This window comes from Etheostoma cragini, chromosome 23 (assembly GCF_013103735.1).
Source record: "Etheostoma cragini isolate CJK2018 chromosome 23, CSU_Ecrag_1.0, whole genome shotgun sequence".
Classification (NCBI taxonomy): domain Eukaryota; kingdom Metazoa; phylum Chordata; class Actinopteri; order Perciformes; family Percidae; genus Etheostoma; species Etheostoma cragini.
Genome location: NC_048429.1, coordinates 15,034,021 through 15,056,742, shown reverse-complemented (window position 1 = coordinate 15,056,742; position 22,722 = coordinate 15,034,021). Strand labels below are relative to the sequence as shown.

At 39.9% G+C, this 22,722-nt stretch overlaps 2 protein-coding genes across 7 annotated transcripts in view; one reads left to right on the top strand and one right to left on the bottom strand.

Moving 5' to 3' along the window:
* The window catches only part of ano2b (anoctamin 2b), an 89,375-nt gene extending 75,563 nt beyond the window's left edge, over positions 1–13,812 (top strand). For 3 of the 6 annotated variants that reach the window (XM_034863350.1, XM_034863354.1, XM_034863355.1), the window contains one exon: positions 898–2,404. In XM_034863350.1, the coding sequence (XP_034719241.1) occupies positions 898–1,278 (381 nt within the window). In that variant the 3' untranslated portion in view covers positions 1,279–2,404. Of the gene's footprint in view, positions 1–897; positions 2,405–9,490; positions 9,521–13,784 lie in introns of those variants that run through there. The other 3 variants (XM_034863353.1, XM_034863352.1, XM_034863351.1) reach the window with 3 other exon arrangements.
* LOC117938652 (protein enabled homolog) lies at positions 12,064–18,313 on the bottom strand. Its single transcript, XM_034863410.1, has 6 exons — positions 17,795–18,313; positions 17,545–17,606; positions 16,702–16,824; positions 16,551–16,619; positions 13,026–13,121; positions 12,064–12,469 (listed from the first exon to the last, which is right to left on the bottom strand). The coding sequence occupies exons 2-6, from the start codon at positions 17,584–17,586 to the stop codon at positions 12,380–12,382; spliced, it is 420 nt and encodes a 139-aa protein (XP_034719301.1). The 5' UTR covers positions 17,587–17,606; positions 17,795–18,313; the 3' UTR covers positions 12,064–12,379.
* Between the last annotated feature and the right edge of the window lie 4,409 nt (positions 18,314–22,722).

The following is a 22,722-nucleotide window of genomic DNA, read 5'->3' as shown; positions in this document are numbered from 1 at the left end:
CCCCCCCCCCCCCCCCCCCCCCACTGTGTTTTGAATTACGTCAGCGCTGTTGTGTTCTGCAGTTGAATGGATTTGTTTGTTAAAAAGCAATTGTGTGTGCATAGTGTGTATGTGGGCCAGTCTTTCCTAATTAGGTGAATAACAATGTACTCTCATCATGAGCGGGCCCATTACCAGATGCCTCAGTCCATTAGAATCTAGCTCATTTAAAAAACATCTGTCTGTCGGCCTTCACGCCTCACTGTCATATGTCTACCAAATGTCCTTCAACAACTAAGCTGTAGGGTTTTCATCCAATACTGCTGCAGATGCATCATTGTTACAATTTAATTGTCAGACACAAAAAAAGAATTCAAGAAATTCTTTGAAATCTTGTAGGCCTAGATGTACTTGTACTTGTTTTGAGATCAGAGATTTTCAAGAGAGATGTGAGGCAAAGATACCGCGTGAGGTGAATGTGACAGGCGCAAGCTGGAATTCAAAAAACAACAGGAAATTGGTAGTTTATTGTAGGTTGGCCCCCAATTTAGCACATCAAAATACTTGTCTTTATAAAATGTGAAAAAAAAGGTTTCAAGTTGTAGCCCAGGGCGTAACTTATTGAAGCCATGGCAACATTATACATTCTTTATACATTACATCCCCTAAGGCCTCCAAATTATGCAAATCATCCGAGAGCTAGAGATAGAAGTTAAACGAAAAAATAACAAGAACATTCATTGACATTTCCTTTTTTGATGTTGAACTATGAATGTATATATTTTCTTTTACGTTACTAAGGCTCAGAATGTCCCATCAACACGGCTCATAAACAGATATGTGTTGAAAACCTCTTCCATATCCATTTTTTCCTCCCTCCCTCACACATCACTTTCTCCCCTTCTCTCCCTCCTCCAGAATCTGGTGATGTTCCTCAGCCTCGTGGTTGCCTGGGGGATCCCGGACGTTCCCAAAAACGTCGTGGAGCAGTTCAAACGGGAGAAGAAGCTCCTGGTCGAGGTGTTCTTACGGGAAGAGAAGGAGAAATTCCAACTCATCCAGAGCCTTTTCTCCAAGGACGGCACCCTCCGCCCAGCCAGCCACATGCTCCACCCGGGTCAAGGCTTGCCCATCCCGGGCCGCTACAGTACTCTACCCCCGGTTCCAACACAGGGCTTGGCTGGAGACGGAGGAGTGCCGAGAGCGAGGTGTAGGGCCGCCAGCTTCAGCCAGTTCACCGGGCAGATTCCCCCGTCGCCCAGAAATGAAAATGAGAATTCAAGACACACGGCGGTGTGACACGGAACACACACATCTTTGGGACGCCTGTGCTACAGCTGGGCCTCAGGACTGGATAAACGTGTTGCTCTGGTGATTCGGTCCGTAAATGTCTTTGCCTGTGTCTTTTGTGTCCTGGTGTGTCTGACACAGTACTAGTGTGATTAAAAAAAACAAAAAAAATCACAGCATAATTTTGAAGACTTTTGAATTCATTGGTCGTAGTGTGGTTCAATGTGCAATGTCCACACTGGTTGAACGGGTGTCTGTGTTGTTCCTCCTCGCATCGACTGTTCACCTGATAAAATGTTAGGATTTTTACTTTTTGGTAAAAATATTAATGATTTAGCAAGGCACACTTGCTTCATAGCGTAGACAAGCAATAATTACAGTATTAGGCTGAACAACTGAATATAACAAGAACGTGGAAGAGACTGGAGATAAAGAAAGAACTAATAACAAATGGACAGATTCATTGATGAGCACTTAATCAACACAACGGATTCATGGACATGGGCTTATTACTAGGGCTGAGGACTGCTTTATGTGCTTATGCTCTATATGTATTTATGTTTTTACCAGAATTTGTAGCAGCTGCGACATTCCACTTTTCCTGTACAATACATTTTAAGACATGGACCTGAAAGCACACCATTTACTGTTCCAGCTGATTTTTTTCCATAAAATTCAGAAATCACTTTGAGTAATTTAAAAATGCAATAAAATTGTAATGTTAGTCAATACACAGCTGCTGGTTATTGTTTTTCTGCATTCTGCTCTACGTATTTGATGTATGGATTCATATGCCAATGTGGCACACTGTTGCATGCCACTCATAGATTATAGTCCAAGCTGTTGTTTTAGGAATAGATCTGTGAAGCAAATGTTTTTTTTCTGTTAGCCATATGGACTTAAGTAAGAATGACTTAATAACTACACTTAATAACTTCTGAATGCACAGAGAAAGCCAACTCTTTTGCAAACTGTGAAAGGCAGTGAGCTAGATATTATCTCACTGCTTTTATTGCCAAGGAAACAAATGATTCCCTTGACAACACTTCCTTCATTATGAAATACCAGACTGTATAATCTGACATTCCTGCCGGTCAGTAATACATCTGGGTTACTACTGCCCAAATAGAACTGTGTCTCGCACAAAAGAACTTACTGGTGTCCCACAACTTCTGGCAGCCATGTTTGAAGACTTCAGCTCTTGAGAAACAGACTGTCGTCATATTTTATTTTGTATAAGTGGTCCATCTCTTTCTGACTGCTGAGAATCTTCATTTCATCATTTCATCACTGATAGACCGGATGGATTTAGATAATAGCTTGTAAGCTTGCTTACATAGCCCTTCTATGTGGTCCAACTATTCCTGTATAGTAAACAAATAATTAGCATACAAATTAAGTTAGCTTTTGTATGTTAAAGTCAATCTGCAAATCGAATTTTCACTTTTTGTGCAAGGAAATATAAGCTATAAAGATACTGCTGCTAATGTGCATAATCTTAAATTTTTCAAGAAAATGAAGTCAATTTTGTCTTGTGTCTTTTGGCAGCGGTTGACTGATAGTTTGGAGCTTGCGTTGCTAGGAGATACACTGTCAACGTATCTCCATGGTGCGCAACTTATTGGACCACGTTACAGCCCTGCAGCCTACAAACATAAATGCAAGATGTTGTTCCTTGCATTCTAAGCAAGCCCACATTGTATTGATTAACTAAGGTTAGCCATTTTTCCCTTTTGTAACACTCGATATTTAAACTGACCCGTGCTATTAAATGTGTTTTTACTCAGAAGTTGAAGCTAATTACCATAGCTTGAACCTTAGCACTGGTCCCCACTGGTCTGTCTTTCATGGGTCCAGATAAGGTTAACGGTAAATAACCAGACTGACAAAACGTACAGGTAAACTACAACTTACAGAATGACGGAGTACGCCGGACGTACGGACTGCTCAAATCACAGATGCTTTCACATGGATTCAGTCAGAAATTACAGATTACTGATATCATTTTAGTGGACCAGAGGAGGACACTAAAAGGAGTTGAACCCGGCAGAGAATACCTGCAAAGTAACAGTAATGGTAGAGGAAAATCTCAGGAGCAACTTAACTCCTAAATGAAGGCTGAAGAAACTTTGGTGTCTTACACATAAGCATTATGGATGTTGATCGAGGAGTGATTAAGGTAGACGGTACAGTCTAACCACCATTGTTAGCATGCAATGTTATCCTCAACATTGAGGGTCCGTGCCTTCTTCAAGATGCATATATGGTATATAAGATTTTCTGGGAGGTATGCTACAGTGTGGCAGGGCCTTTTAGCCTTTTTCCACCAACCTCCAAAAGGAGACGGTCCTAAAACAAAACCTTCCCTTATCATACAGCTGTCTAGACTCTATGAATCTGTAGAGACACAAACATATTCATACATGAAGAGGTTTGGTTATTAAAGACTGACCGAATGTTCTCGTCCCCTGACCTGTGAACTATGAATGGCCTCTTGTGGTTTAAAACACCTTTCTCACATCTTACCCACAACATGGTGGTTATGAAATTAGACAACATTGCTTTCCAAAGTTAAAAAAGTATTTAACTTTTTTCTGTCCACCGTGATGGAATTTATGACCGATTGCTACGTAGCTCTGGTCTGGCATTGCCGGATTAATTTGCAAATGCTAGTATAGAACCTATCCGGGGGGTTTTAGATTTTGAAGAGGTGTTCAACGATGCAGATTAATGTGCCTCTAATCTGGACGCAATTAGACAGACCTACAACCATGTGGCAATAGATTCAGAAAATCCTACATAAAAGCATATCAAAATGCTTCTTTTAAATCTACTTCCTATTTGTCATTATCTCAGGTGCCTTTTTCGTGTTGTAGGCTTCTCTACATGTAGACCCTCTTTGTCCTTTGGCACCAGACGAAGTGAGAGTAAAGGTAAATCTGGCTTTGCCTGGAAGTTTTTTGGCAACCAGTAGACCAGGTGCACAAAAATGACAGCTGGTCCAAGGGATGAATCCTGCCAAAATCTTCTATTGTTCCCTCTTGCCTTTTTCCATCTCAGCTTTCCTACTGGCTGTCCAGATACAGAAAAAAATACAAAGGCAAGTGGGCTGACCATTGTATGTTAAACATGCTAAAATAACACACTATAATATATTATAATAAAACACTGATTAAGCCAAGAATAGCGTTATGTATATCGTTCACGTATGATGGTGGACACCAAAACAGAAAAAAAGAAGACAAAAATAGTAAATGCTTAACTTGCATTTCCCAACTCCATCTGGATGCTGCCATTGCACTGTGTACACTAAATGTGTTTCTTTGAACAACGTGATAAGACAACAGCATATCAGCGTATGTTTGTTTATTTAATTATTGTTTTGGGGCATTTAGGTCTTTATTTGTACAGGACAGCATAGACTTGAAAAGGAGATAAGAAGAATATGATGATGATGATTAATTTTTCTTTGGTCTGGCCATTTGGAGCTCTAGCAAGTTTCCCAATATCCTTGAATGCAACACTGACATCATTTCCTGTCTGAAGATGTGAGTTTGGGAGCTGTCAGTTGCTAACAATTTTGTTTTGGAGAAAGAAATGTTAGTAGAAAAATGTAAATGAAATTACAATATGGGTTTTAGTCATCGATGACAATGGATCCATCAACTCAAGACAAAATGATTTGCATCATTTTATAAAGGTATGTAGAAAATGTTTGTTGATAAGCACCAAGGAATGACTTGTGAATTCAGTTTGCTTTGAACAGCAAATGTTAGCATGCACTTGAATCATTTCTGGGAAATATTACAGATGGTACCCAATAGATGTTATGCACCACTCATGTTTTACCGATATACAATTAGAAAAAAGAGGAAGAAATTCCCCATATAGCTGGACGTTTTTAAGTCTAAAACAGTATGTAGGAAAGGAAGCTAACTATTTCAACCATTTAGCCTATCTTTTTTCTTTTAGCTAACTATTTCAAGCATTTCTCCATTTGTTTTAGCTAACTATTTTAACCATTCAGCCTGTCCTTTTCTTTTAGCTAATTATTTCAACCATTTAGCCTGCACTTTTCTTTTAGCTAATTATTTCAAACATTTAGCCTGCACTTTTCTTTTAGCTAACTGTTTATTTCAACCATTTCTTTTTATTTTAGCTAACTATTTCAACCATTTCACCTTGTCCTTTAGCTAACTATTTCAACCATTTAGCCTGTCCTTTTCTTTTAGCTAACTATTTATTTCAACCATTTCTTTTTATTTTAGCTAACTATTTCAAGCATTTAACATGGTCTTTCAGATAAATATTTCAACCATTTCTCCATTTGTTTTAGCTAACTATTTCAACCATTTAGCCTATCCTTTTCTTTTAGCTAACTATTTCAACCATTTATCCATTTGTTTTAGCTAACTATTTCAAACATTTAGCCTGTTTTTTTCTTTAAACTTACTAATTCAACCATTTCTCCATTTGTTTTAGCTTAATATTTCAAACATTTAGACTGTCCTTTTCTTTTAGCTAACTATTTCAACCATTTCTTTTAGCTAACTACCGTTGGGGTTGGAGCTGGTGTGTATGAGTCCAGAAACCTTTTTCCATTGTAGACTTTCTTTCCCTATTTCTCGCTGGTCAAATTGTCCCAGCAGTGCATTTGTCATTTAACCCATTTTGGCCTTTGGGGAGCATAGGCCATTTATGAACGTTCTCCAGCTCTTTCTTTGATTCCTTCCAGGTTGTTCTTGTTGTGGCTCCCAGGTTGAGTCCTGTGTGGTCATGCTGAAGCATGGTTTCCTCAGGGTATGTTCTCAATATACCCTTTTTCGGGTGTTTGATTTGTGTTTAAGCGGTAGCGGCTCTGTACATTGTTCGGATATTAACAGTAACGGCAGAAATATATGGAAAATATGGAATTGGCATCAACTGTGTCCATTCACAAGCTGCTTACATGCTGGTAACATTGAGTTCCCAATCAACACCAGCTGTTCAGTTGTGGGTGGTGGTGGTGGACGCATTCATGTGCATTCGGAGTGTAACTTGATGAGATACACATTTCTGATATGTCACGCTAACTGCTGTATTGGTGTGACAGATCTTTTAAAGCTGTGACGTCTCGCCTCTGGAATGAGCTACCTTGTACCATTTGTTCTCTTGTTTGTATAGACACTTTTAGGAAACAACTAAAGACCCACTTTTTTAAACTTGTTTTTTAGTTCAATACTGTGTTTTACTGTATCTGTTTGTTGTTTTAATTTATTTTATTTTTATTTTCCTTTTATAAACTTGTGCAGCACTTTGTGATCCTGGTCTGTGAAAAGTGCTATAGAAATAAAGTTTACTTACTTACTTACTTACTTACATGTTAAACAACTTCATGCTGGACATTCTGAGCTGAATGCATATTAAGAGCATCCCTTAGTTCAGTTAGCTCTCCAAGAAAAAGCTGCTGTGCTCTGATGATGATGATTAATCCGGATGTGCGGCCGATTTTGACCTTTCTATAATCATAAATCCGATCTGTCTGTCTGATCTGAGTGTGTGCATGAAACTGTGGGCACTTCCGAGAGGATTATGTATGTTGAAGGCTTTACTTTAGTCTATAGTCTGGTCATTTGACGAAATCTGCTCTCCGTGACCCGTGGTACGTCAATATTTGGGTTTTTAGAGACTTAGCTTGAGCATGACACACTGGCAGTACATAAGCTGATCACACGTCAGTGTGTGGGGAATTGCACAAACCAGTTCTCTTTTATTAAATAGATGTATATATGGGGTGAGGCAACAAGAAAGAACATATAATATTAAAGTCAGAGTCACTTTACAGAGGCGCTAGAATAGCTATTTTAAAGGAACACGCTGACGTAGTAGTCACCGTGTCCTACTCACAAAGTGTAATGTTCATTGTACACATGAATCATGACAAAACAAAACAAATTGGTTGTAACTAACAGATTTTTTTGGCATATATAGCACATCACCACAAGCCTGTAAACATCAATGAAGAGACGGGAGAAGGGGGATCACCACAGATGCTTAAGGTACCCGGCTCCATTTAGCTTACTGCTCCCAATAAGTGACAAAAATAATGCCAACATGTTCCTATTTACATGTTGTGATTCTTAAAGTCACAGCGTGTAACATGCAAGGTAACATGAGCCACAGCCATCTTCTAACCGTATACATACTGATTACTATTCTCCACAGAAGGCAAAGCACTGCTACACCCGCTACTTGGGCGGGGGGGGGGGGGTTTGCTAGCAGCATGTGAGAAGCCCCGTGGAGAGGAGCGGTGCTTTTTAGGTCTTGCGCTAATCACTCCACCCAAGTAGCCGACGTAGCAGTGCTTCGGCTTCTGTGCAAAATACTTCCCAGTATGTAAACGGAGAAGATGGCTGTGTCCCATATGACCGTGTTGCATGCTTGTTACTGTTTTTTTTTTTTTAAATGCATCTGACTAGGGACAATAAATGAAAACTAGCTATGGTGCTAGCTAGAGCCAGACCAACATATCGGGAGGCCGATTATAAGACACTTCCCGATCTATTGGTATCAGCATTAATAATTGTCGTAAAAAAATAATAAAAAAATCAGTGTTGCCAACACTCATAACATGGTTGACAGTCCATTTTTATTTTTTAAATATTCACTCATCAGAATCATTTAAAATAAAAAAATATTTTTATAAAATAAAAACGGACGGTCAGAACTTTAATATATTTGATGTTTCTCTCTGTTGTGACAATAAAACAAATCATTATAAAACTATTATTATTTTTGTGAGTTCTCATAAATAACTACAAATAACTAATGTTGGGGACATCTGTTGGTTTTGTTACGCGTTCCTGGATATAAAAAGAAATCGTACAGTATATCGGAATATCGCGTTGTTGTCATTACTTAGAATTCCTCATGGAAACTACGAACTATAGCTGTAGTTAATACAGTAATGAATACAGACCTGGCGGATCATGACACTCGTGTTGGTTGAGCAACAGCTCAGAGTGAACCAGAGCATTTTTATTAGAATTATTATACTTGTAGTAGTTACACGACTCCTATTGTAGTAACATTTCAAATTAGTAAGTTAGGCTAATATTGTTAATAATTATCATTTTCTGTTCATCATTTGTTCTGAAGACTTTTCCCCTCCCTTGTTGCGGTAGCCTACTTCATACTCAAAGTTTATAAAGACATCCGGTTAGAAAACTACTCCTGCGCTCTGAAGAATTCTTTGAAATGCACAGCCGGTTTTTAAAGAAATCCATGCAACTTTTTCCTGGAATCCTCCTATTTTTGGTGTTTCCTTTGTAAGAGTATCTGAGAATGGTTTGTGTTTTTATATGGTATGTGTCAACTCTCGAGCCTGTAGATGACAACAAGCAATGACATAGCTGCTGGGTTTGACAGGAAGTGGAACCGATCAGCACTGGAAGAAAGGCTTTGCTGTCAAATTGTTAAAGGCTTATCCTGTTCAGTTGTTCAGAGAAAAACTCCAGGATAAAAAAGAGAAGGCAGAACAAAATAAACAAGTTGCTACTTTCACCTGAAATGTGTGTATCATGCATAGCATTGCTCAGAAAATGCTAGGGAGGAGACAAAGGGGAAATAATGAACTACTGATTATGCTCCAGAATCTTTCTGAGTAGAAAACAAATGAAATGAATGGTAAAACTAGCCGGCTGAAATATAAATGTCCCCTGTTTCTTCTCTAGTCAAAATAAGAACCAACACATTCACATTCAAGCAAACCGAAAATATGAGTCCTTTATATGTGGAAAATATAGATCTGCACTCGTTGCTTAAACTTTTTCCACATTTTTATTGCTGTAGATGCTGCACAGAAGGAAACGCTCATGTAAACACTGACAAGGCTTATACTATACTATAGAGGGAAAGAAAGAAAGGGGGAATGACGCGCTTGCAGAGAGGGCTCATGTTCCTGTATGTCTGTGTCCTCGGGCAATACTATACTGTGCATTGTAAGTCATATACCTCTCCGTTTTCTACCTGTTTTTCTCCATTGCACCCACTGGAAACTCCTGTTGCTCCTCATCTCACCTTCCTCTCCTCTCTCTCTCTCTCTTCTCTGTCTGTCTCTCTCTCTGCCAACAGCTTTTGTCTCCCCCCCCTTTTAAAAAAACGGATGAAAGACTTTTATAGAACTCGGATGGGAATTCTTTCATGTATCACTCTGGAAAATGCCCCAGGCTGCACCTTGTATGCACACACACACACACACACACACACAGCTTCCATGTATTCACACACTGAACGGACCTACAAACACAAATACGCACACGTACAACATAGCACACCTTGGTGATTCATGTGCACAACAATGTACATGCATATTTGCAGAAGAAGTGTGCACACAGAGCCATGCAGGAACTTTAACACCCCCGCACATCAAGACAGCAGCCAGGACACACGCTATTCTCTGTCCATCTGTGTAAATATATTGACTTATATGTGTGTGTGTGCGTGCCTTTTTACTTTACTGCTTCACAAACACAACAATGACCGTCGATGTGAATTGCAGAGAAGTGTGAAATCAGCTAACTTGATTTTCTACGTTGTCATTTTGAGCCGTAACTTGAGCGGAGGTCTGAACTTAATCACTTCTCTGCTGTTCTTAAAGTATTTCATACACTGTGTTGCTTTGCTAGCGGAAAATCAAGGGCTACAAACACTGCCTGCTAGGTTTTTTTTTTTTTTTAAATGCCAAAAAATAACGGCAAATTTCTATTGTGTTTATTCATTCTGCAGCGCGAACCGCCAAGAACTTAACCGACGCACTGCCGCAAGCGCCAGATCGAGGCAACTGTCTGGGGTAAGTTCACGTGTGTGTGTGTGTGTGTGTGTGAGTGTGTTATCTAAGCTGCTAAATTCAGTTGAAACGCTGCAGTGTCAGCTTTAGCTGTGGTTGAATGACAATGTCTTGGGAACAAAACATTGCCAGCAACCATAATCCAAGCAGCAATTACATTTCCTCCCCCCGAAAAAATGTTCTTGTAGGAATTAGGCTAAGAGAGTAAATAGCTTCTAAAGTATTTGTGGTGGATTCATCACAGAGAAGTTACATAGCCTTCATTTCTTCCTGACTATGATCCTGGAACAACAAGAATCAATCCTTGTTCAAGAACTGGAGTCTTTACTGTTGGACCATCTCTGGGCATGTGAAATGTGTTTTTTTTTCTTCCCTGTGTCTACCAGAGTGACCCCAAAGCTTCAGGCTTCATATTTATTAATGTCACTGTCTATTTTCTGCTGTTTTCTTCTTCTGGCCCCACGTTTACCATAGAAGGCCACAGTGAGCTGAAGGCTCAGGACCTCTTAATCTCGTTTAGACAGACAGACTTTCCCGCCATTTGGGTAAAAAAAAACGCGCATGCAGGCGTAAATACACAGATACAGCCACCGCAGACGGACATATTAACATTCACAAGCATATTTACCGAAATGCTTCGAGAAAATGTATCAAAGCTAGCATTCGCACATGCTGTGCAGATAAATCACTCCGAGGCTGTACCCATGCACCATTACTCATTATCTGCTCTCTGGGCTCAAAATCCCACAGAAAATGTTGTTTAAATGAGGTTTATGGCCCCAACAAATGGCTCGCAGGCCTCATTCTTCTCCACCTGGGCTCTGCATGGGAACAGAACCGAACTGAGCCTTTAGAATCATCACGAGAACTTTTTTGTCTGACTCATAGGTGATTTTTATCCGCAAGCTAACATGATTATGAAAGGATGGGGCGATATTTTAGCCAGAATTTTTATTTTTCTTATTTTACATCCAGCTCCATCATGTTGTGATAGGATATGACTTTTCTTGTTTTTCCTTTTTTTTTTTTGGACGGCACTTTTAACTAGACAGCAGTGTCTTTTGGGATATCTTAAGTGTTTTATGGTGGGTGAGTCTGGGAATTGAAAATCCTGTCCGATCTTAGAAATAATTTACAGGGTTCAAAATCAAAATTTAAGGCCTCAAAAAGTCTTACATTCACTGAAGTATTGTGTTCTATGTCTAAAATAATTAAACTTTCCTACGTCCATGGAACGGTACCTCCTCTAATGCTCTTTTTTTACTATTTTGTGGTTGTAGTTCTTTAACTTGCTGGTGCACCTTTAATTTTGCTTAGTTAACACTACAAATGAGACCAACATGCAACTTCTATTACAGCCAAATAGCTTTCATGTGATTAGCGAGAGTCTCTTCCACGTTGTATAACACATAAAACAGATTTTTTTTTTTTTTTCAGCTATGCGGAAGTGCAACTAAAGTGAAACTTGGCTTGAAAAGTCAAAAGGTTTGTGAATATCATTCATAATGGTCTTAAGGTCTTAAATTTGACCTAATTAAACCTGCAGAAACTCTGATATCAAACAATATGTGTAAATCAGTTTTCCATTATCCAAAGGTTTAGTGTCTTTGATCTTAATGCACGATGTAAAAATATATAATCATCACTATTGGCTCCTAACTGGTCCACATCTGTGACATTGTGCGTTTTCAAGTAGCCGCTGAACTGAGTTCAGGTGATGTGGAAATTCTTCAGTTCCTGTAGTTTTTTATTATTTGTTTATGTTAAAGTGCAACAAAAAGCCCATTTAAAATGAGTAGGGCTGGGTATCGTTACAGAAATGTTGGTATCCATACCGTGAATTTGACACCTGTTCATAGACGATCTGTTTTCTTATGCCAATTTTCTAAAATCCATTTGAAGGAAAAAGAAATGGCATTCATTACACATACAATGGTACACATTTTTGTCATTTAATTTTTCAGCTTCTTTACAACTATGTTTTGCACAATGTAGTCAAGCCTCTCAAAACAACAACACACACACACACGTGAGCCCCGTCTCTGTGTAACGTAGAGGTTTTCCTACCTGCCTCTTCGCCGTGTGACGTTAGACAGCCAATCACAAGCAATATTAGATCTTGGCATGCTTATTGGCTCACTGACGCTGATGAGATTTAGTCCTTTGGTATTGAATGACCAGGCATTTTTCAATACTCTATACTGTGGGAGGCGATTTGGGCGGTACCTAAATGGCATTGAAGTTCGGTACATCCTAATCAGCAGTCAGTTTCTCGTATAGTTCTCACATCCTGGTTAGAAGCTGGTCCACCGTAAGGCTGGCCCCCCCATCCTCCATCCCTGACTCCTCTGTTAGCACCTTCCTCTGGAACTCCTGCAGGACGAGAAAAGTGTGAAGAAAGATAGAGAAAACAAATTAGGATTGAACCGTTAGTCAGACATCTTCGGTCCCTCCCACTGTTGTATGATTGACAGAAGGGGCTCAGTGAAGTCCATTGCCAAAAAAAACGGAAGGCAGTAATTACTTGGCACCGGAGGGACAACTTCGCAATGACAGCTTTGAACTTTACAATTTACCAAACATGGAATCATCATTTTGAAGAGCTGCTGACAAGGCTCTTTAACCAGCGTCTGATCAAGGGTCATCGACTGCAAGCGCTCTGCAACTTGATAGTCACGTCCAGGAACTTTGTGTTTTGAAAAATAGCTTGTCTCAGATCTTAAAAAAAAAAGAAATGTTTTTCTACTCTGCAGGTTCTTTGACACATTAGAGGCCTTTTGGCTGCTGAAACCGTCCCTCTGTGTTGTTGAATCGCAGACTCTTGCAGTGAGCTGTAATGTGTCAAAAACAGCAGCTGTAAGATTTGTCAGCTGTGTTTGGGAAATCAACAGTTGGTTTCTCTCTCGTGTGCGTGTGTGTCTCTTCTTACCCTGAATCTTCTGAGTCTTGCCAGTCTGTCTTGCAAAGTCTTCTCCTGGCTGGAGGTCAGCTTTTCTACATGAGTCCGCCACTGCTGCTCTTTCTCCTGAAGCACACATAACGCACAACCTATGTAATCCTCCATATTATTAATAAATGTACATCAGTACTCAGAAATGAATTTGCAGCTGCAAATCGGCTTTGGACAGAAAACATAGCAAGTTAACAAAGACACACCCACAATCCCTCACACCAAATCCTTTGTGATATCATAAAGCTGTGTAGGATCATTTTGAAGGTTGCAAAGTTCCCCTGCTGCAATGTTATAACAGTACATACATTCTGCTGGGACTGCGCCTCTGAGCTGTGGAGTGCTGGCTGTGTATCCCTGACCTCAAATTGGACTTGGTATCACTTTCTTGGGTCTGGTTTCCTGCTGAGTGTTTGTATGTATAATTCTCACTGTGTGTGGAAGAAGAAGAAGATAAATGTTTTCGGCTTGTGAATGACTTTAAACAGTTCAGATGGGATACATGTGAGATGGCTGAGACCAGGGGCCCTCAACGGACAGCGCCTGTCATCAATTAACGTGTGTGTGTGTGTGTGTGTGTGAGTGTGTGTGAGAGCAGAAATGTGCAGAGGAAGTTGATGTGAGCAAGGGAGGCATTTAGTTTCATGTCAGTTTAAAGACAAAGACATGCTGACACATATGGAGTGAAGGTGAAAGCAGTTAAACCATTACCTCCCCAAATACATGCTGAATTAAAACACACACACACACACACACACACACACACACACACACACACACACACACACACACACACACACACACTTTCAGGCGAACAATCAGGACATTCTTTCCAAAAAAGGCCTTGAGTTGAAAATGAGCATTTGGACTTTTGAATGATTACATTCATGTTCTATACACGCGCGTAGTGTGTGTGTGAAGCGCGAGTAGCACACTTTAAACAAATTCCCCCAAATTGGCAATCCCTGACAAATACAAATACTTGTTTTCTTTGCCTGATCCAACCACAACATCATGTCGGCAATTTGCCATCCGGCCAGTGATGTTGGTTGTGGAGTAGTGTCGGTGTGCAGAGCGGTCAGAGGGTCTTCAGGATGTAAAACTGTCTGCAGAGTGAAAACTTCACACCAGAGCCACATCCAAAAAATAATATTGATATGAATCCATTGTCTAATACTGTGGACACACTTTGGGGGATATTTATTTGGCTACCACATTTTTTTTATGTAGCAGGTTCATTTCTAATGAGCCCAGTTGCAATTTAATATAGTTTGAGGTCGAAAGTTTAAGGTTTTCAGGGACTGTTAGAGAAATTGTAATTACGTTCTACTGTTTTTGTTAATATTTAAACTTTTCACATAGAATGCAATATTATAATGACTGCATGCTCACAAGATAACGTTGTCTTGTCTGGAGCCTGAGAGTAGAACATGCCGTCCCTGACCAGATAAATCTAACCGAGACAAACAAAACACAAGTCAAAACTACAAAGTTTTCAGGCAATTCCAGTGGGTTTCAGTTCATGGCGTTAAACTCTGGATGAATGTCCTCTTGATAATAGATGTAGCTGGTTAATGTACTCTTATTGGTCTGGTCCACTACAGGTCAAGGTTGTACCAGGATTCTATTGGTACAAAACTGTTCATACACTAAGGTTTTTGTTACTATAAATGTATATCCTTAGACTAAAGACGAGATGTTCCAAAGAAGGGAGTCTGGTGTAGAAGTAACAATGCCCAGAAGGCATGGGATCCCATTGGAATTGAAGGTATCACCAGTGCTGTTATCGCACTTTAAAAGGCCGGTTTGCAAAGAAATATCTCTGCTTGGCTGGAAACCTCCCACATAATTAAGACTTTAACCAAAGTAGTTACACAAAAATGTTTTTCTTTCTTTTTTAAATCACTCTGCACAATATGTTAGCTAAACGTTTTTGAAGAACTATTGTGCAGTATAGTTGTGCACTATTTCTTCTAGAGAACAACATTGGAAATTGCATTAAAATGAACCCTGGTCACATAATGGGATGTGATTTTCTGGGTTGTTTGGTGTCCTTTGTTTTATTTTAGGAAAAGCTGTTATTCCTGAACCTCAATGTTCTGGAATAACTGGACTGTGCAGTGGATTTGTGTGTGAGATTGTATCCAGAGTATAGCTCATCCAAAGGTAACTCTCTCTCTCTGTCTACGTGTGTGTGTGTGTGTGTGTGTGTGTCTGTCAGTTGATGCTACTTGTATGCATCTATTATACACGCATATGTGCATTTGGATGTGTGTGGGTGCACATGTCAAGCGTTGTACTTGTGTGTGTGTGTGTGTGTGTGTGTTTGTGTGTGTGTAAGTTAGGGTTCAACGGAAAATACATTCCTACTGAGGTAAGCGTGACTCTCCTGTCTATCAGTGTAAATATTGTCATCAGCTTCCCGTGTGTGTGTGTGTGTGTGTGTGTGTGTGTGTTTGCATGTGTGCGTGCGCGCACAGCGGAAACAGCCCATGTCCCTTGTTGACCTCACACACTCTTGTCAGAAACAAGGCGGCTGCTGAAACACCCACAGCTGTTTTATTTTTATTTGTGTGTGTGTGCTCTCATTCCATGTCCATGAGGATATCCATCTGTTTTGACAACTGTGTTTTTTAATAAATATACAGTGTGAACATTTTTAAAATGCTTCTTTCTCCCGCTATTTAGTGTGTGTGTGTGTGTGTGTGTGTGTGTGTGTGTGTGTGTGTGTGTGTGTGTGTGTGTGTGTGTGTGTGTGTGTGTGTGTGTTTGGTGTCATGAAGTGTGAGTGAGGTTTGGTGCGGCTAATAAGCCCGGCAGCCTTGACAGAAGGCCAGAGTTGTGTTTCCCCTATCGGCCGTTTCCATGGAAGTGAATCTGATTTTGCCCTGAGCGATGAAGCGAACTTCTGCGGTAAATTAACACTCATCGACCCAGTGTCACACTGAACCCGATGGTTCACCTCGCTGTTTCCATTAGTCTAATTACAACAGCATGTTCTCATGAAATGTTTAGCACAGCGTCTTTAAAACGTGAATAACGAGCTCCGTTTTCAGACAAGATTAAGAGGAGGAAAACACAAACGGACAGAAAACTCTTTGTAACAGTTTGTAGTTGCTAATAGAGTAATTAGTGGAACAATGTGGGATGCTGCTGGCTGAGTTCAAGCAAATCTGGCGTAAGAAATACAGCAAGAAGAATTTGAAATGTTTTCTTCTCATCAGAACTTGGTTTCCAATAAATAGTGCGATCTGACATTGCACTAATCAGCTCATTTTATACTACTTGGCTGCCAGGTGCAACCTGTGTCTGTGTCTGTGTGTGTGTGTGTGTGTGTGTGAGTGTGAAAGTCTGCACGCGTGCATTGGCTAGAGTTTGTCCTTAGGAAAATCCAAAAGAAACTGATACAGCGGAGCTGTGTCCTTTAGCAGAAACCTTCATGCTGGGAGTAAAGAAGCGTGTGTGTGAGGACATTTTTTAGTATGTGTGTGTTTGTTTTGTCACCTTCTTGCGCTCCTCTATTTGTTGGAGGCGCTCTTTTTCAAGCTGCTCCCTCTCCAGTCGCCGACGGACCTAAAACACATACACACACCCCATTTGTATTTTTTGTGTAAAGATAGTGGGTTCTATAATATTTAGAGACCTTATCTCTTACCCTCTCGTCCTTTTTGTGTCTCCAGTCCTCCAAGTCCTTGTCTCTTTCCGCCGTTACTTTAATCGTCTTTTCTGACATTCCCAGAAACGCATAGTCCTCCTCTTTACACAAATCTCTCATTGACTAGAAACAGAAAAACGTCCATTTATCAAATGGGATACTTAAAAACTAATTCCTAGATTCAAATTGTCTTGAGCCCTCTACTGCACATGTCAAGCGCCTTTTATTTTGTCTATTCTGATTTGACATTGTATAACCAACTGGTGGGGTGGACCAATATTAATGCAAACTGTATAGGCTACAAAGCAGTGAAAGGCCAATCAAAGGTGAATTGATCAACTTCATTTAAAATTATCAATGACTTTGATTTGAGCATCATCTCCATGTTAATGGTCATTTAATATGATCCTGTGTGTATGTTTTCTAAGAAAGGGAGGCCGGAACAGGAATCAACTTTCAAATTGAGAGATTGCATTTGTTTGGGTTTGGAAGAAAGGAACTACCTGACCTAAGGGAGTCAATGAATACTTTGATGAGTTTAAATTGATGGGAATCAGATGGCCTCCCGGTCACCACATGGAAACCCAAATAGTGTGTCCATGTGGAACAAATACACTGTTAAAATAGAAGCTGTTAACTAAGGGTTTGGTTACATTGAAAGATAGGCTTTTGGTGGAAGAATTGTCTGCTGTGTTGATGTGATCGATAAGGAATGAACACATGAAGGAACGTGCAACGTGACTGTATGCTGGAGCGGGTTTTAATAACCACAAAATGATCCCTGTTTGTCTATAGTTGCCAAGTTGTCAAGCTGTTCCCTTGGTTCCAGCAGTAAAAACATACCTTGGACATGGGAATACCTTGGAACCTTTTCATATGAGTCATCTTGATCAAGGACAGGTCGGCTGCTCATGACACACAAATATCCACAATTTAAATTCTGAAGTCTCGCTGACATTGAGGCTTTTAAAAATAAATACGTTTCAGAAATATGTTAGTGAGGAATTTACGTTTGCTTTGTTAAAGTTCACTTCTTTAAAAAAAAAATACAATCCAATAAAATAAGATCTAATAATGTTGAACAATTACTCACCTGTGGGTCAATACTGACTGTCCACTCTGCTGATCAATACTTGCTGCGTCCTTCTGCTTGTGGCCTGTGTCTTTAATGTCTCATAGTAACACAGATCCTTCCTGCTTCTTTCTCCAGCTTAGAGTCCCAACAGAAAGTTTTAGATCAGAGTTATAAATGTTCTTGTAGAGTGACCGTGCACAGCCTACATGCTAGCTATTTCCACAGTGCAGTGACAGAAGTGCCACTGCCCTACTAATGGCATCGAGAAGCCAGAAGAGCATAATGGATAGGTCGGAAGCTTTTTTTAGTTAATTGAGATCAGTATGAGGCTTCAGGTCATATCTCAACATTTACCAATGCCAGGAGGCCCCATAGGAATCGCGTACATGTCTCCTGGCTATTGAGCTGTTAACCCTAAAATTGTTTGAATTCAATAGCATTTTATTTATAATGTCAAAGCATATCAGACGTTGTCTCAGGACACTTTAAGGATAAAATAGGTTGAGACCACACTTTAATTTACAGAGACCCAACAATTCCCCCCCCCCCCCCCCCCCCCCCCCCCCCCCCCCCCCCCCCCCCCCCCCCCCCCCCCCCCAAAAGCTTGCATGTGGTGCAGCAGTGCTGAGGGAAAATTGCCTTTTAACAGGCAGAAAACCTCAGGCAGAATCTGTCTCTTGTTTGGGCGGCCTTTTGCCGCGACCGCTTGTCCCCACAAAAACACTTGACATTTTGGGAAACACCCTTATTAGCTTTCCTGTTTAAGCCACATACATATGATCAGTGGTAAAACCGCTGTGCACTGGCCACTCCATTGTTTTGCCATGGGGAACGGGGTGGCACCCAACTTGGGGAAGCGCTACCCTTGGCGTTGCGCACTGCTTATGAATGCCGCCGTGCACTGTGCTCAGAGTTCATATGATTTTAACTGTGACCTTGTTGCCACTTAACTTTCAAGGCACAAGCAATTCCAGAAGCAACGATGACTTCTGCCTGCGCTGCCCTTTTTGGATCATGTGTGATCATCTTGCTCAAGAGTTAGATGAGAAGAGTAACATCACTCATTCCTTCATGCTATATCAGAAACTACATAAGAAGCCAGTTAGCTTAGCGTAGCCATATCAATCTTCTCGTCTAACTGTCAGGGTGATTTACTAAGTTTAGGTTTTTTGTTTCAAATCCTTCATTTTGCTTATTTTATGTGCAGAGTTGCATAAAGTTACAATTGCTTAATAAATATTCCGCTTCAGATTTATTCCCCTCTAGAATCAATGGAGTCAACCCGTTCTCAATCCGAATGCGTAAAATACGGACGTTTGGACAGTGGCTGATACACAAATAAGGCGCTCTTTGGCGTGTGTGTAGAAGTTTTCGGGAAGAGCAGCATCTTGAGGGGGTTTAACGAGGAGTATGTATGGTCGGCCTTTTCCCGCGACTGCTTGGTTGCCTGGGTTATTAGTTTTGTGCAATGTTATGTTCTAACAGCTGTTTTCAATTACACAACAATAAACAATAAATTACAATAAAATACACCCTAATTAGCTTTCCTGTTTAAGCCACATACACATGATCAGCGTTTAAACCGCTGCGCGCTGGCCATTCCGTTCCAATAACAACGACAGAGGCACCTGACCCAGCGTCCGTATTTTACGAGAGGCAGTGAGAATGTGATAGATTTCATCACGTGCTCTTATTTAAATTAATATCACTTTCAGCAGGCTGCTAATAAGATGTTCAGAGTCTTTCCAGTTAACTCACTCAGTCAGAGCGTTGACACATTCATGAAAACCCGTACGGGAGCTGTTACAGAGCTGCTGGATGACATGTAGTTCCCTATCCATTTAGTTATATATTCTGTACGGTAGGACAGCACATTCCTGATGACGAGCAGGCCGTAGGAATTCCACTTTAGATCATACATAAAAACCCTGTTTGGGAACACTGTTTTTCCTTCAACACAGAAAGATCTCATTTATTCAAAATCCAAAATGTAAACACAATCCAAATACTCAAGCAACAGAATTACAACTTACCTTAACTTAATTCCATTATTAAAATAACAGCAATAATAAAACCTTTTTTTTGTTATTTGGGTTACATTCAATGGAGTTTAGTGTACAGTACTATTAACTAATACTGTAGAGTGCATACAGTATGATTTATTGTATACATATTGCGTTTTATTGTTTTATATTAACATATTCAGCTTGGTTAACAAAAAAAATGGACATCAAACTGAAACATATCCCATATAACAACGCAATAGTTTTTTGGGACCATTACCTATGTTTTATTCATTGCGAATAATTTTACAATAATATGACCAGAGCTGCATTAGTCTCAGTTGTACAGTGATTGCAGAGTGTTTAAAAAAACAACTTTTTATTCAGACTTCTCATGAAGCACAGTAAAACAATGTAACTACTTGTGTGTTATGCTACCTGCTGTGGCAAAATCTGAAATGGATTCAGCTCCAAACGAGTGGCAGTGGTGCGGTTAACAAATGGTGTTGTTGTTGGGGGACGTGAGAGCGGAGTGTGAAAGAGAAAACACAGTATTAAGTAGACTGAGAAGGTGGATGTCATGGCCATCATTTGTTCTTTAGTAGATGCAACAATTTCAGCCTCCCACTGTAGAATGATGTGTGTTAATCTCAGGGAAGCTATATATAGATTTTTGATAAATTATTAACCCCAGAACAAACTCCTACCGAGAAATCGCAGACTTCTGGCAGGCCTGGGAACCATATGTATAATGTCCTCTTTGGTGTTAGTGTGTGTACATGTGAGCCCTAAACACATGATGCTTAAATTAAAGCCATACTGGGACATTCAAAACATTTGGTTGGTAAATCAAATATGTAATGATGTTGCAGTAACGGTCAAACATGCATGATGATGTGAATTAGAAGTCAGCAGTTTCCTAAACATTCTATCTGCATTATGTTTGATCTCAACATCAGGGTACAATAAGCGGGAAATCATAAATGTTACAATACATCTTAGAATGTAGTTACACTTGAAGTCTAAAAACAACAAAGAACACTTATGGCTACCACATGTTCTCAGAAACAGACAGGAACACACTTTCTGACTGTGCCACATCCCTTCATACAACCTGAAGCACCTTTAGAGTGAGCAACAAGCTGTGATCCTTGACCTTTGGTCCTTGAACATCCCCAACACTCTGACATCACTCATCAGGCTGCACATAACATGAAACCTCGCCGGCCTTTAACTGTTTCCCCCAGCAAGATAGATGAAATAGGCCTTTAGCAAACCATGGACATTTATTATGCATCTGTTGAGTGATTCATTAGATGTTGTAGTCTAGACGTGAAACGATACTTCACGTTTTATGGAATAGGGTGTTAAGCTCCATAAATGGCTTTTGTGTTCAGTCACTGTCATTGCAACCCCATTGGTGAATTCATGCCACTGTAATCCATTTGTTTTAACGTGGCCCTTCACATGGTCTTGTTTGGTCATGTGTTGGAAATAGCAGAGAATAGTGATGCATCTGTTTTGGCTTAATCTATAAACTTCTGCTGGATCTCTAAACATTTGCAAACTTTAGGTTTCTGCTACAGAATGGATGCCTGAATTTAGTAACTTTTGATACACATCTGAATGCTGCAGTGTGAAAAGTTCTTACAGGCCTTTCAGTACCTTTATGGAATTCCAGTTTCCATCCATCCTGATTTGACCGCCCGTGTCACAGTAGCAGCAGTTTAAACAAGGTAGCGCAGATGTCATTCTATTCAGTCAGAAATTAGCTTCTTCTGGGAAACGCAAAGACACTCAAGACTGTCATCCCAAGAGAAACAACAGAATCTGTCACCTCTGTAAATGCCATGAATGACATATTGTGTGTTTACGTCCAATAGCCGTTGTTGTCAATTGAGTGTTAAGGAAGAAGTCAGGGGACATTATTATAAAGAGACCAAGTCTGCGTCAGGAGGAAGTTGGGGTGGATGGATGGGTCAACAAAATGTTTTTCATCATTTGATTTGGACAACTTCTTGAGACATGCCTAGGTGAAAAGAGTGCTACAATATTGTACTCAAGTAAAAGTACTGTTATTACAAATAAACTTTACTCAAGTAAAAGTACTTGTGTACAAATGTCCTTAAATTAAAAGTTAAAAGTAGGTTAGTTGTCTGAGTAAATGTTACTACAAAAAGGGAACATTAGACACTAGTAGAACAATATCCCCTTATGTTAATCGTGATGAGGTACAATAATGCTGACCATAATAATCCATAAGACGTGATCCTTAATTACTCTTACAACTTAATGTGATCTTTGTTTTTTTACTCTGTATCCAATGCGACTTGCAATGTAGCAAAGTACAATACTTATGATAAAATGTACCCAATCTCTGAGAGTAAGTGAAGCCATCCTGCAAAGGGAACTCTTTTGAGTTCCTGAATCCAGTTAATAATTGACAATTTTGTTCACTGTGGATGGTTTTAGAAAGTGCAAGACACTAGATGTACTGATGTGCTAGGAAAATGTAGAAATTCTTTCTGACATCTTCTCTTACCAAAAAGGAAGAAAGTAACCCTGGATGTCTCTATTAAGACAGCAGCCAAAAATCTACGTAATCAATGTATTAAAATGAACAGGACTTAGTTTTTGAAGTCAAATTTAAATGGAATTAATGTATTTTTGTGCCTTTTTCCAGAGGTCTCTGACCCTTCCTGGCCCATTCAATAATCACACACAGAATTTGTGTTCTGTTCTGGTCTTAGCAGCTGCAGAGAACTTTTGATAGGTTTGTTTTAGATCAGATGAAGAGCATTATCAAGCCTCAGCCCAAGTGACTCAGGAGCAAAGTACATCACAGTTGTGGCACAATGCCTGCGTGACATCATATCCTTTTTTTTTTTCTTCCAAAGATCTAGTTTGTTGGGGGAATCAGATGTGGCTGTTGGCTGCTATGTG